Source organism: Entelurus aequoreus, linkage group LG19, assembly GCF_033978785.1.
Source record: "Entelurus aequoreus isolate RoL-2023_Sb linkage group LG19, RoL_Eaeq_v1.1, whole genome shotgun sequence".
In the NCBI taxonomy this organism is placed as follows: Eukaryota; Metazoa; Chordata; class Actinopteri; order Syngnathiformes; family Syngnathidae; genus Entelurus; species Entelurus aequoreus.
In genome coordinates this window covers 10,660,277-10,675,157 of record NC_084749.1, presented here as the reverse complement: position 1 = coordinate 10,675,157, position 14,881 = coordinate 10,660,277, and the positions used below count along the sequence as shown (strand labels likewise).

General features: G+C 37.5%; 1 protein-coding gene across 2 annotated transcripts in view; it reads left to right on the top strand.

The window, feature by feature from the left end:
• Positions 1-463: 463 nt before the first annotated feature.
• Positions 464-14,881, top strand: part of LOC133635109 (atrial natriuretic peptide receptor 2-like) — a 51,456-nt gene continuing 37,038 nt past the window's right edge. Inside the window, exons 1-4 of one of the 2 annotated variants that reach the window (XM_062027884.1) lie at positions 464-574; positions 10,888-10,978; positions 14,400-14,532; positions 14,810-14,881. The exon at positions 14,810-14,881 is cut by the window's right edge and continues 52 nt beyond it. In XM_062027884.1, the coding sequence (XP_061883868.1) occupies positions 527-574; positions 10,888-10,978; positions 14,400-14,532; positions 14,810-14,881 (344 nt within the window). In that variant the 5' untranslated portion in view covers positions 464-526. Of the gene's footprint in view, positions 575-10,084; positions 10,200-10,887; positions 10,979-14,399; positions 14,533-14,809 lie in introns of those variants that run through there. The other variant, XM_062027883.1, reaches the window with a different exon arrangement.

Genomic DNA, 14,881 nt, shown 5'->3' with positions numbered 1-14,881 from the left:
TGTATATATCGGTATCGGTTGATATCGGAATCGGTAATTAAGAGCAGGAAAATATCGGAATATCTGCAAAAAAGCCGTTATCGGACATCTCTACATGTGACTGTGTTTCATGATTCTATGCTAAAACTCCCTCCTGTTACTTGAAGTCCAAATACTGTACGTTGTCTCCAGCGACAGTAATTCAAGTTCATTTGAAGAGTTTGCTTTGTTTCATCAACTAATAACAAAGATGCCGAAGTGAAGAAGAAGGTAATGATAATATTTACCTCTGATTACCAATCATCATTTGGAACTGACTTACCTTGATGACTGATTGGAGGACCACTTCTTCTGATTGGACAATTGGGGCGCACAAGAGATGGGTGCAGGTGGCGAAGGTCAAGCACGCACGCACACACACACACACACACACACACACACACACACACACACACACACACACACACACACACACACACACACACACACATTAGGTCAGTTGCTGAGTCACATCCCAGAAGGTCCACAGAGGCTGCAGACTGATATCATGGCTGTGTGGACATCAGCAGCATTCTTCTACCTGACCTTCCTCCTGGTGAGTTCTCCCTCCATGAAGGATTTCTCGTGATCCACAAAATGTTTGTCGTCCTCCAATAAACCATCTTTGCTCCGACGTCTACCACACGTACGTAGCATGCCACGACAAAATAGTGTACGCCAGTTAGTGATATTGTATTTGTACTGGGGTATTTCAGGGATCCGCCCCCCCTTGGATCCTTTTGTTGTGGTGTCACAAACACCTGTGGACGTCTTCTCTGTATCGCAGTGCTCCTTCTGATACCAGCACCATCCGTCTGCCAGGAGAAACAAGTAGCCGTTGTTTCTGACACTTGAAGTACTCGGAGACTCAAAGCAGGCGATATCAGACTTTGCCGATTGGCTGGTCGATCCAAATATCGAGAGAGTCGATACCAAGGGTGATTCCAATTCCAGTAGCAATGTCCAGGGTGAGTGGAGTGTGTGGATGTTGGATCGCTTCCAATCGGTTGGGAAATGTGGGATATGAAGAGGTTTGTATATTACCCGTTCAGGGATTAAGCGGTAGAAAATGGATGGACGGGAAATTTCTAAACTGGGAAACACGTTGATTTGAATGTGCAGGATGAGTGGAGTGTGTGGATGGTGGAAAGGTTTGAATCGGGTAAGAAATGTGGGAGCTGTACAACTTTGAAAATGTCCATTCATTTGAATGGGAGTTTCCTGGAAATTTGGGAAAAGCTGGAAGAAAATACAACATCACAACTGTCCGAGATGATATGATTGAGTTGGTGTTGGAATTTTTTTAATCGGCTGAGAACACTTGAAATTAAGAACTGGTATTTTGGAATTCCTGGAATTTTGGGAAAATCAGGACTTTGGACGAAAAAAGGTAGATAGTTTTTATATCCCAACTATGTGGAATTTTTTGATGATGTAATGGGTTGAAAAATGTAGAAGGAGAAGCTGAAAGAAAAAAGGGTGGAAATAGAGCTTTGGAAAACTAGGAATTTCTGGAATTTTTTTGAACTTAGAAAATGGTAGTTTGAATGTCCAGGGTGAGTGGAGTGTGTGGATGGTGGAACTTTTCGAATCGGTTGAGAAATGTGGGATAGGGAGAGGTTTGTATATTGCCCGTTCATTTTCAATAGGTCAAAATTCCTGGTAATTCTGAGTAATACGGGAATTTTCCGAACTGGGAAACACGTTGATTTGAATGTGCAGGATGGGTGGAGTGTGTGGATGGTGGAAAGGTTTGAACCGGGTAAGAAATGGGGGAGTTGTAGAACTTTGAAAATGTCCATTCATTTGAATGGGAGTTTCCTGGAAATTTGGGAAAAGATGGAAGAAAATATAACATCACAACTGTCCGAGATGATATGAATGGGTTGGTGTTGGAATTTTTTGAATCGGCTGAGAACACTTGAAATTGAGAACTGGTATTTCGGAATTCCTGGAATTTTGGGAAAATCAGGACTTTGCACGAAAAAAAGATAGATAGCTTTTATATCCCAACTAGGTGGAATGTTTTGATGATGGAACGGGTTGAAAAATGTAGAAGGAGAAGCTGAGAGAAAAAAGGGTGGAAATAGAGCTTTGGAAAACTAGGAATTTCTGGAATTTTTTTGAACTTAGAAAATGGTAGTTTGAATTTCCAGGGTGAGTGGAGGGTGTGGATGCTGGATTTTTTCAAATCGGTTGAGAAATGTGGGATATGGAGAAGATTGTATATTGGCCTTTCCATTTTCAATGTGGGGAAATTCCTGGTAATTCTGGGTAATCAGGGGATTTTTCGGAACCGGGAAACATGCTGGCCTGAATGTCCAGCGTGAGTGGAGTGTGTGGATGTTGGAACGCTTCCAATCGGTTGGGAAACGTGGGATATGAAGAGGTTTGTATATTGCCCGTTCATTTTCAATAGGTCAAAATTCCTGGTAATTCTGAGTAATACAGGAATTTTCCGAACAGGAAAACACGTTGATTTGAATGTGCAGGATGGGTGGAGTGTGTGGATGGTGGAAAGGTTTGAATCGGGTAAGAAATGTGGGAGTTGTAGAACTTTGAAAATGTCCATTCATTTGAATGGGAGTTTCCTGGAAATTTGGGAAAAGCCGGAAGTTAAAAAAAAAAGAAAAGAAAAGAAAATATAACATTACAACTGTCCGAGATGATATGAATGGGTTGGTGTTGGAATTTTTTGAATCGGCTGAGAAATGACGTAGTAACACTTTGAAATTGAGAACTGGTATTTCGGAATTCCTGGAATTTTGGGAAAATCAGGACTTTGCACGAAAAAAAGATGGATAGCTTTTATATCCCAACTAGGTGGAATGTTTTGATGATGGAATGGGTTGAAAAATGTAGAAGGAGAAGCTGAAAGCAAAAAGGGTGGAAATAGAGCTTTGGAAAACTAGGAATTTCTGGAATTTTTTTGAACTTAGAAAATGGTAGTTTGAATGTCCAGGGTGAGTGGAGTGTGTGGATGGTGGAACTTTTCGAATCGGTTGAGAAATGTGGGATAGGGAGAGGTTTGTATATTGCCCGTTCATTTTCAATAGGTCAAAATTCCTGGTAATTCTGAGTAATACGGGAATTTTCCGAACTGGGAAACACGTTGATTTGAATGTGCAGGATGGGTGGAGTGTGTGGATGGTGGAAAGGTTTGAATCGGGTAAGAAATGTGGGAGCTGTACAACTTTGAAAATGTCCATTCATTTGAATGGGAGTTTCCTGGAAATTTGGGAAAAGCTGGAAGAAAATACAACATCACAACTGTCCGAGATGATATGATTGAGTTGGTGTTGGAATTTTTTTAATCGGCTGAGAACACTTGAAATTAAGAACTGGTATTTTGGAATTCCTGGAATTTTGGGAAAATCAGGACTTTGGACGAAAAAAGGTAGATAGTTTTTATATCCCAACTATGTGGAATTTTTTGATGATGTAATGGGTTGAAAAATGTAGAAGGAGAAGCTGAAAGAAAAAAGGGTGGAAATAGAGCTTTGGAAAACTAGGAATTTCTGGAATTTTTTTGAACTTAGAAAATGGTAGTTTGAATGTCCAGGGTGAGTGGAGGGTGTGGATGGTGGAACTTTTCGAATCGGTTGACAAATGTGGGATAGGGAGAGGTTTGTATATTGCCCGTTCATTTTCAATAGGTCAAAATTCCTGGTAATTCTGAGTAATACGGGAATTTTCCGAACTGGGAAACACGTTGATTTGAATGTGCAGGATGGGTGAAGTGTGTGGATGGTGGAAAGGTTTGAATCGGGTAAGAAATGTGGGAGTTGTAGAACTTTGAAAATGTCCATTCATTTGAATGGGAGTTTCCTGGAAATTTGGGAAAAGCTGGAAGAAAATATAACATCACAACTGTCCGAGATGATATGAATGGGTTGGTGTTGGAATTTTTTGAATCGGCTGAGAACACTTGAAATTGAGAACTGGTATTTCGGAATTCCTGGAATTTTGGGAAAATCAGGACTTTGCACGAAAAAAAGATAGATAGCTTTTATATCCCAACTAGGTGGAATGTTTTGATGATGGAACGGGTTGAAAAATGTAGAAGGAGAAGCTGAGAGAAAAAAGGGTGGAAATAGAGCTTTGGAAAACTAGGAATTTCTGGAATTTTTTTGAACTTAGAAAATTGTAGTTTGAATTTCCAGGGTGAGTGGAGGGTGTGGATGCTGGATTTTTTCAAATCAGTTGAGAAATGTGGGATATGGAGAGGATTGTATATTGGCCTTTCCATTTTCAATGTGGGGAAATTCCTGGTAATTCTGGGTAATCAGGGGATTTTTCGGAACCGGGAAACATGCTGGCCTGAATGTCCAGGGTGAGTGGAGTGTGTGGATGTTGGAACGCTTCCAATCGGTTGGGAAACGTGGGATACGAAGAGGTTTGTATATATCCCGTTCATTTTCAATAGGTCAAAATTCCTGGTAATTCTGAGTAATACAGGAATTTTCCGAACAGGAAAACACGTTGATTTGAATGTGCAGGATGGGTGGAGTGTGTGGATGGTGGAAAGGTTTGAATCGGGTAAGAAATGTGGGAGTTGTAGAACTTTGAAAATGTCCATTCATTTGAATGGGAGTTTCCTGGAAATTTGGGAAAAGCCGGAAGTTAAAAAAAAAGAAAAGAAAAGAAAATATAACATTACAACTGTCCGAGATGATATGAATGGGTTGGTATTGGAATTTTTTGAATCGGCTAAGAAATGACGTAGTAACGCTTTGAAACTGAGAACTGGTATTTCGGAATTCCTGGAATTTTGGGAAAATCAGGACTTTGCACGGAAAAAAGATAGATAGCTTTTATATCCCAACTAGGTGGAATGTTTTGATGGTGGAATGGTTGGAACGGGTTGAAAAATGTAGAAGGAGAAGCTGAGAGAAAAAAGGGTGGAAATAGAGCTTTGGAAAACTAGGAATTTCTGGAATTTTTTTGAACTTAGAAAATGGTAGTTTGAATGTCCAGGGTGAGTGGAGTGTGTGGATGGTGGAACTTTTCGAATCGGTTGAGAAATGTGGGCTATGAAGAGGTTTGTACATTTGTTCATTTTCAATAGGTCAAAATTCCTGGTAATTCTGAGTAATACAGGAATTTTACGACCTGGGAAACACGTTGATTTGAATGTGCAGGATGGGTGGAGTGTGTGGATGGTAGAAAGGTTTGAATTGGGTAAGAAATGTGGGAGTTGTAGAACTTTGAAAATGTCCATTCATTTGAATGGCAGTTTCCTGGAAATTTGGGAAAAGCCGGAAGTTAAAAAAATAAATAAAAGAAAATATAACATCACAACTGTCCGAGATGATATGAATGGGTTGGTGTTGGAATTTTTTAAATCGGCTGAAAACACTTGAAATTGAGAACTGGTATTTCGGAATTCCTGGAATTTGGGGAAAATCAGGACTTTGCATGAAAAAAAAAGATAGATAGCTTTTATATCCCAACTAGGTGGAATGTTTTGATGATGGAATGGGTTGAAAAATGTAGAAGGAGAAGCTGAAAGATAAAAGGGTGGAAATAGAGCTTTGGAAAACTAGGAATTTCTGGAATTTTTTGAACTTAGAAAATGGTAGTTTGAATGTCCAGGGTGAGTGGAGTGTGTGGATGGTGGAACTTTTTGAATCGGTTGAGAAATGTGGGATATGAAGAGGTTTGTATATTGCCCGTTCATTTTCAATAGATTAAAGATTAAAGATTAAAGTACCAATGATTGTCACACACACACTAGATGTGGTGAAATTTGTCCCATCCCCTTGGGGAGCAGTGGGCAGCAGCGGCGCCGCGCCCGGGAATCATTTTGGTGATTTAACCCCCAACTCCAACCCTTTGTTGCTGAGTGCCAAGCAGGGAGGTTATGGGTCCCATTTTTATAGTCTTTGGTATGACTCGGCTGGGATTTGAACTCCAACCTACCGATCTCAGGTCAAAAATCCTGGTAATTCTGCGTAATACGGGAATTTTCCGAACTGGAAAACACGTTGATTTGAATGTGCAGGATGGGTGGAGTGTGTGGATGGTGGAAAGGTTTGAATCGGGTAAGAAATGTGGGAGTTGTAGAACTTTGAAAATGTCCATTCATTTGAATGGGAGTTTCCTGGAAATTTGGGAAAAGCCGGAAGTTAAAAAAAAGAAAAGAAAAGAAAATATAATATTACAACTGTCCGAGATGATATGAATGGGTTGGTGTTGGAATTTTTTTGAATCGGCTGAGAAATGACGTAGTAACGTTTTGAAATTGAGAACTGGTATTTCGGAATTCCTGGAATTTTGGGAAAATCAGGAAAATGCAGGAAAAAAAGATAGATAGCTTTTATATCCCAACTAGGTGGAATGTTTTGATGATGGAATGGGTTGAAAAATGTAGAAGGAGAAGCTGAAAGCAAAAAGGGTGGAAATAGAGCTTTGGAAAACTAGGAATATCTGGAATTTTTTTGAACTTAGAAAATGGTAGTTTGAATGTCAAGGGTGAGTGGAGTGTGTGGATGCTGGAACTTTTCGAATCGGTTGAGAAATGTGGGATATGAAGAGGTTTGTATATTGCTCGTTCATTTTCAATAGGTCAAAATTCCTGGTAATTCTGAGTAATACGGGAATTTTCCGAACTGGGAAACACGTTGATTTGAATGTGCAGGATGGGTGGAGTGTGTGGAGGGTGGAAAGGTTTGAATCGGGTAAGGAATGTGGGAGTTGTAGAACTTTGAAAATGTCCATTCATTTGAATAGGAGTTTCCTGGAAATTTGGGAAAAGCCGGAAGTTGAAAAAATAAATAAAAGAAAATATAACATCACAACTGTCCGAGATGATATGAATGGGTTGGTGTTGGAATTTTTTGAATCGGCTGAGAAATGACGTAGTAACACTTTGAAATTGAGAACTGGTATTTCGGAATTCCTGGAATTTTGGGCAAATTAGGACTTTGCAGGAAAAAAAGATAGATAACTTTTATATCCCAACTAGGTGGAATGTTTTGATGATGGAATGGGTTGAAAAATGTAGAAGGAGAAGCTGAAAGCAAAAAGGGTGGAAATAGAGCTTTGGAAAACTAGGAATTTCTGGAATTTTTTAAAACTTAGAACATGATAGTTTGAATGTCCAGGTTGAGTGGAGGGTGTGGATGTTGGAACTTTTCGAATCGGTTGAGAAATGTGGGATATGAAGAGGTTTGTATATTGCCCGTTCATTTTCAATAGGTCAAAATTCCTGGTAATTCTGAATAATACGGGAATTTTCCAAACTGGGAAACATGTTGATTTGAGTGTGCAGGATGAGTGGAGTGTGTGGATGGTGGAAATATTTGAATCGGGTAAGAAATGTGGGAGTTGTAGAACTTTAAAAATGTCCATTAATTTGAATGGGAGTTTCCTGGAAATTTGGGAAAAGACAGAAGTTAAAAATTTAAAAAAATAAATAAAATATAAGATCACAACTGTCCGAGATGATATGAATGGGTTAGTATTGGAATTTTTTGAATCGGCTAAGAAATGACGTAGAAACGCTTTGAAACTGAGAACTGGTATTTCGGAATTCCTGGAATTTTGGGAAAATCAGGACTTTGCACGAAAAAAAGATAGATAGCTTTTATATCCCAACTAGGTGGAATGTTTTGATGGTGGAACGGGTTGAAAAATGTTGAAAGATAAGCTGAAAGAAATAAGGGTGGAAATAGAGCTTTGGAAAACTAGGAATATCTGGAATTTTTTTTAACTTAGAAAATGGTAGTTTGAATGTCAAGGGTGAGTGGAGGGTGTGGATGTTGGAACGTTTCGAATCGGTTGAGAAATGTGGGATATGAAGAGGTTTGTATATTGCCCGTTCATTTTCAATAGGTCAAAATTCCTGGTAATTCTGAATAATACGGGAATTTTCCAAACTGGGAAACATGTTGATTTGAATGTGCAGGATGAGTGGAGTGTGTGGATGGTGGAAATATTTGAATCGGGTAAGAAATGTGGGAGTTGTAGAACTTTGAAAATGTCCATTCATTTGAATGGGAGTTTCCTGGAAATTTGGGAAAAGCCGGAAGTTAACAAAATAAAATAAAATAAAATATAACATCACAACTGTCCGAGATGATATGAATGGGTTGGTGTTGGGATTTTTTTGAATCGGCTGAGAAATGACGAAGTAACACTTTGAAATTGAAAACTGGTATTTCAGAATTCCTGGAATTTGGGGAAAATCAGGACTTTGGACGAAAAAAGATAGATAGCTTTTATATACCAACTACGTGGAATGTTTTGATGTTGGAAATGTTAGAATGAGTTGAAAAATGTAGAAGGGGAAGCTGAAAGAAAAAGGGTGGAAATAGAGCTTTGGAAAACTAGGAATTCCTGGATTTTTTTTTAACTTAGAAAATGGTAGTTTGAATGTCCAGGGTGAGTGGAGGGTGTGGATGCTGGAACTTTTCGAATCGGTTGAGAAATGTGGGATATGAAGAGGTTTGTATATAGATGAACCATCTGTGGCTGTGAAGTGAACACTAGTAAGGTTGTAAATACTGTATAGAGTAGGCTAACCCATGTGGTTCCTGTGGATGTGAACACAATTATTGTAGTTACTAAATAACACAGTGACTGAAACAGACATAATAATGTGTAAATAATGTCAACAACTAGATGAACCATCTGTGGCTGTGAAGTGAACACTAGTAAGGTTGTAAATACTGTATAGAGTAGGCTAACCCATGTGGTTCCTGTGGATGTGAACACAAGTTGTAATTACTGTAGTGACTAAATAACATAGTGACGGAAAAAGACATAATAATGTGTAAATAATGTCAATAACTAGATGAACCATCTGTGGCTGTGAAGTGAACACTAGTAAGGTTGTAAATACTGTATAGAGTAGACTAACCCATGTGGTTCCTGTGGATGTGAACACAATTATTGTAGTTACTAAATAACACAGTGACTGAAACAGACATAATAATGTGTAAATAATGTCAATAACTAGATGAACCATCTGTGGCTGTGAAGTGAACACTAGTAAGGTTGTAAATACTGTATAGAGTAGACTAACCCATGTGGTTCCTGTGGATGTGAACACAATTATTGTAGTTACTAAATAACACAGTGACTGAAACAGACATAATAATGTGTAAATAATGTCAATAACTAGATGAACCATCTGTGGCTGTGAAGTGAACACTAGTAAGGTTGTAAATACTGTATAGAGTAGACTAACCCATGTGGTTCCTGTGGATGTGAACACAATTATTGTAGTTACTAAATAACACAGTGACTGAAACAGACATAATAATGTGTAAATAATGTCAATAACTAGATGAACCATCTGTGGCTGTGAAGTGAACACTAGTAAGGTTGTAAATACTGTATAGACAAGACTAACCCATGTGGTTCCTGTGGATGTGAACACAAGTTGTAATTATTGTAGTGACTAAATAACATAGTGACGGACAAAGACATAATAATGTGTAAATAATGTCAATAACTAGATGAACCATCTGTGGCTGTGAAGTGAACACTAGTAAGGTTGTAAATACTGTATTGACTAACCCATGTGGTTCCTGTGGATGTGAACACAATTACTGTAGTGACTAAATAACATAGTGACTGAAACAGACATAGTAATGTGTAAATAATGTCAATAACTAGATGAACCATCTGTGGCTGTGAAGTGAACACTAGTAAGGTTGTAAATACTGTATTGACTAACCCATGTGGTTCCTGTGGATGTGAACACAATTACTGTAGTGACTAAATAACATAGTGACTGAAACAGACATAGTAATGTGTAAATAATGTCAATAACTAGATCAGGGGTCGGCAACCCGCGGCTCTAGAGCCGCATGCGGCTCTTTAGCGCCGCCCTAGTGGCTCTCTGAAGCTTTTTCAAAAATGTATGAAAAATGGAAAAAGATGAGGGGAAAAAATATTTTTGTTTTGTTTTAATATGGTTACTGTAGGAGGACAAACATGACACAAACCTCCCTAATTGTTATAAAGCACACTGTTTGTATTAAACATGCTTCACTGATTCGAGTATTTGGCGAGCGCCGTTTTGTCCTACTAATTTTGGCGGTCCTTGAACTCACCTTAGTTTGTTTACAATGTATAACTTTCTCCGACTTTCTAGGACGTGTTTTATGCCACTTCTTTTTCTGTCTCATTTTGTCCGCCAAACTTTTAACGTTGTGCGTGAATACACAAAGGTGAGTTTTGCTGATGTTATTGACTTGTGTGGAGTGATAATCAGACATATTTGGTCACTGCATGACTGCAAGCTAATCGATGCTAACATGCTATTTAGGCTAGCTGTATGTACATATTGCATCATTATGCCTCATCTGTAGCTATATTTGAGCTCATTTAGTTTCCTTTAAGTCATCTTAATTCAATGTATATCTCATGACACACTATCTGTTTGTATTATGGCTTCTAATTTGTTGCGGCTCCAGACAGATTTGTTTTTGTATTTTTGGTCCAATGTGGCTCTTTCAACATTTTGGGTTGCCGACCCCTGAACTAGATGAACCATCTGTGGCTGTGAAGTGAACACTAGTAAGCTTGTAAATACTGTATAGAGTAGACTAACCCATGTGGTTCCTGTGGATGTGAACACAAGTTGTAATTACTGTAGTGACTAAATAACATAGTGACTAAAACAGTGATTGAACTAGGGATTGATTTGGATGAATGGAGTGTGTATTTATGTCAACTCTGTTGATCATTTTTCAATTCTTTAAAGACTAGAACCTCTTTAATGGTGCTTTTTTGTGCACATTTTTGTGTGTTCAATTGCTGAAAAACCAGGAGCTTCGGCTTATTTTCAGTCGTTTTCATTAAGTTCAAACCACATGCAGTTGTGTTGTTGATTGAATTGTGTGTCGTGTGTGACAGGGTGAAGACTGCTGGCATGACTTGGACAACACCGAGTACGACTGCTGGCCAAGCCACAACCCCAACGACTACAACATGATCAGCTGTGGTGGTATGTTGTACTCTTGTGCACTGACCTGATTCTTTAGGTGTCACCAGGCAAACACTTACCCCTAAGAATTTTAGAGGGACTTAAAAAAAAATGAATTATTGCCCATTTGTTGCGTATTTGCAAATGTTGTATATTTTGTGTTTGTGCCATAAAAAACAGAGTTTTGACAAAAAGGCGTAAAGAATAATAGAAAAAAGAAAACTTTACATTAGATCAGGGGTGTCCAAAGTGCGGCCCGCAGGTCATTTTTTAACGGCCCCACGGCACATTCTAAAAATACGGTGAAAAAAAAACAAAAAAAAACATAAAAAGTGGTATAAAAGAGAAAACAGGTGAAATGTAACAAGAAAATGTTGCATTATTTACTCTAATAACACAAAGCTGCCATGCAGGCTGTTTCTTTCTTTAAAAAATAATAATGAATCAAAATCAATGCCATTATGAATTATTGACCTATTCAAGGCTCCAATTACATCACATTAAATATTCCACTTTGAGGTATTTTGGGGGGAAAATGTTGCATATTTTTTGGTTGCCATTTAAAAAACAAAGTTTTTTAAAGAAGGGCCTAAAACGAACAAACGAAAAACATAAACAACAATAAAACTTATAATTGACGGATAGATCTGAAGTTGATCTTGAGACTATTGTGGTAAAAGTTAAAAAAAAATGTTGGATTTATTTTTTTTAAACTTTACTGAGCAGGACCCTTTTGGATCCCCAATCATTTTAGTGGGACTTTTTTTTTTTAAGTGTCATTGCGCAAAAAAATAATGAATTAAAATCAATGTTGTTATGAGTTATTGACCTTTTTAAGACTCCAATTATTATATAATCTCAAATATTCCACTTTTAAATTTTATTGGGGGAAAATATTGCATATTTTGTGGGGTTTTTTTTCATAAAAAAACACGGTTTTCCTTGATAAAAATGGCATACAACTTAAATCTTTGAAAGCGTTTTATTGACGGATAGACCTAATGTTGATCTAGCGATTTAAACCTTGAATAGTAATAATAATAATAATAATACTAAATAATGACACATTTGTAATTTTTTTTTGACCAAAACCTTTTGGGGTACCCGGGATCAAGCCTGAGTGGAGGCCTAAATGTATCTTTTTTATACATATATTGTATTGTTTTTTAAAAAAAAAAACTGAAACTGAAACTGCAGATTTAGGCATTGAAGGAACAAAAATAATAATATACGACTCATCCCTAACATTTTTAACACTGAGCCCTCAATGTTAAAGCATCTATTTATTGTATTGATTTTGAACATGGAAAATATCAAAATGTTTAGATAGTTTTCAGTGGGACAACACGTGTGTGATAAAGGATAATTGTCGTGTTTTGTAGATACAATATCCAAACATTTTTAACCAAGCAAACAACTTTTTTCTCTGAACCTTTTTCCTTTCTTGAGTGTGCTTGTCATCATCTCAGAGTTCACTGCAGGACGTGCAGAATGTCTACGTCATGCTTTGTTAGCACTTAATTATTAGTTTCACCTGCCTCTGGTGTTCGGGACACGCACCTGCTCTAATCAAGAGGCCATTATTGAAGCCTGTCTTTGCCACTCAGTCGTCCTGGCGTCATTGCTGGTTTCATGCCATCCCATAGTTCATGCTGCTCGTTTTCATGTCCGATTCCAAGTTCATGCTAGTTGTTCGATTCATGCCGTGTCCACGTAAGTGTTACTTGTTTCATGCCACAGTAAGTCTTGTTTGTTCCATGCCATAGTCCATGTTAAAGCTTCTATGTTTCCTGCGTTAAGTCTTTTTTTGTTAGCTTCTCGTGTGAACGGCACGCTTTTCTTTTGTTTGATTCCGGTCTTTTTGATGTGTAGGATTAATTGAGAAAATAAATATGTTCCTACCTGCAAGCCTTGTCCGGAATAGTCCGTTTGCATCCCGGGAGAACAAACCTCGCAGTAAGCTGCGACCCCCCCGTTATGACAAAACCTCCTTCATCTAAATTACACTTATTTTTATGTTTGTAAACCTGCAGTAGTTTGCATAACCGCTAATATATATATATATATATATATATATATATATATATATATATATATATATATATATATATATATATATATATATATATATATAACGACCCCGAACGGGATAAGCGGTAGAAAATGGATGGATATATATATATATATATTGCGGGTCCGGTACGTTTCAGAGGTGGTATAGTACCGAAAATTTAAAAAAATTAGTATCACGGTACTATACTAATACCAGTATACCGTACAACCATTATGTATGTATATATATATATATATATATATATATATATATATATATATATATATATATATATATATATATATATATATATATATATATATATATATATATATATATATATATATATGTATATATATATATGTATATATATATATATATATATATTGCGGGTCCGGTACGTTTCAGAGGTGGTATAGTACCGAAAATTTAAAAAAATGAGTATCACGGTACTGTACTAATACCATTATACCGTACAACCATTATGTATATATATATATATATATATATATATATATATATATTTATTAAAGTACCAATGATTGTCACACACACACATGAGGTGTGGCGAAATTATTCTCTGCATTTGACCCATCACCCTTGATCACCCCCTGGGAGGTGAGGGGAGTAGTGAGCAGCAGCGGTGGCCGCGCCCAGGAATCCTTTTTGGTGATTTAACCCCCAATTCCAACCCTTGATGATGAGTGCCAAGCAGGGAGGTAACGGGTCCCATTTTTATAGTCTTTGGTATGACTCGGCCGGGGTTTGAACTCACAACCTACCGATCTCAGGGCGGACACTCTAACCACAAGTCCACTGAGTGTGTATATATATATATATATATATATGTATGTATGTATGTATGTATGTATGTATATATATATATATATGTATATATATATATATATATATATGTTAGGTCAGGAAAAAACACAAGAGGCTATATCATCCCTACAAGCCTGTTTTCATTTCATTTATTATTTCATTAATAATAAATTAATAAAATCATTGTCAGGGGATTTTATCGATAATAAATTAATAAAATCCCCTGACGAGCAGGAAAACCTGCGGAACAGGCTTGAAGGGATGATATAGCCTCTTGTGTTTTTTCCTGACCTAACGTATATTCCGCTCTACCCCGGTATTGAGCACTGTATAACGGATAAACCACAGAAACCTTGACTATATATATACATATATATATATACACATATATACTGTATATGTAATTTTTTTTTCTTTCATTTTTTATTGGCCACATATTGAAAAAGAATAACACAATATTGGATTGGATCCTATTCAGTGCAACTGTATTTACAATTCAACTTTGTTCATTGCACGTTTAATTGAACTTGCAAGTCATATTTTCATGTTGCTGTTGTGCCGGAGGTCTGGAGATGGCTTGGGTGCAGCGTCCTCCAGAGAAGGTCAGCAATGGAGAAGAGTTCAACGTGTCCTACACCGTCACAGCTTCTGACGCCTTCTACGACTACGCCGTCACCAACAACATCTTCCAGTTCAGGTCAGACGCTCTTGTGTCATCACTTCACAACTTCACGTCACACACACACACACACACACACACAGACACACACACACACACACACACGCACACACACACGCACACAGACACACACACACACACACACACAAATATGATGTGGAATGGTGCAAATACGATACATGATATGTAATAATGATATAGAGTGGTGCAAATACGATACATGATATGTAATAATGATATAGAGTAGTGCAAATGTGATACATGACGTGTAATAATGATTGATCCTTGTTCTCAGTGACGCCATGGAGGCCAAGCGGTTCTGTGAGGAACATCAGTGTCCATCCAACTGGAAGAACGCCAATGAGAT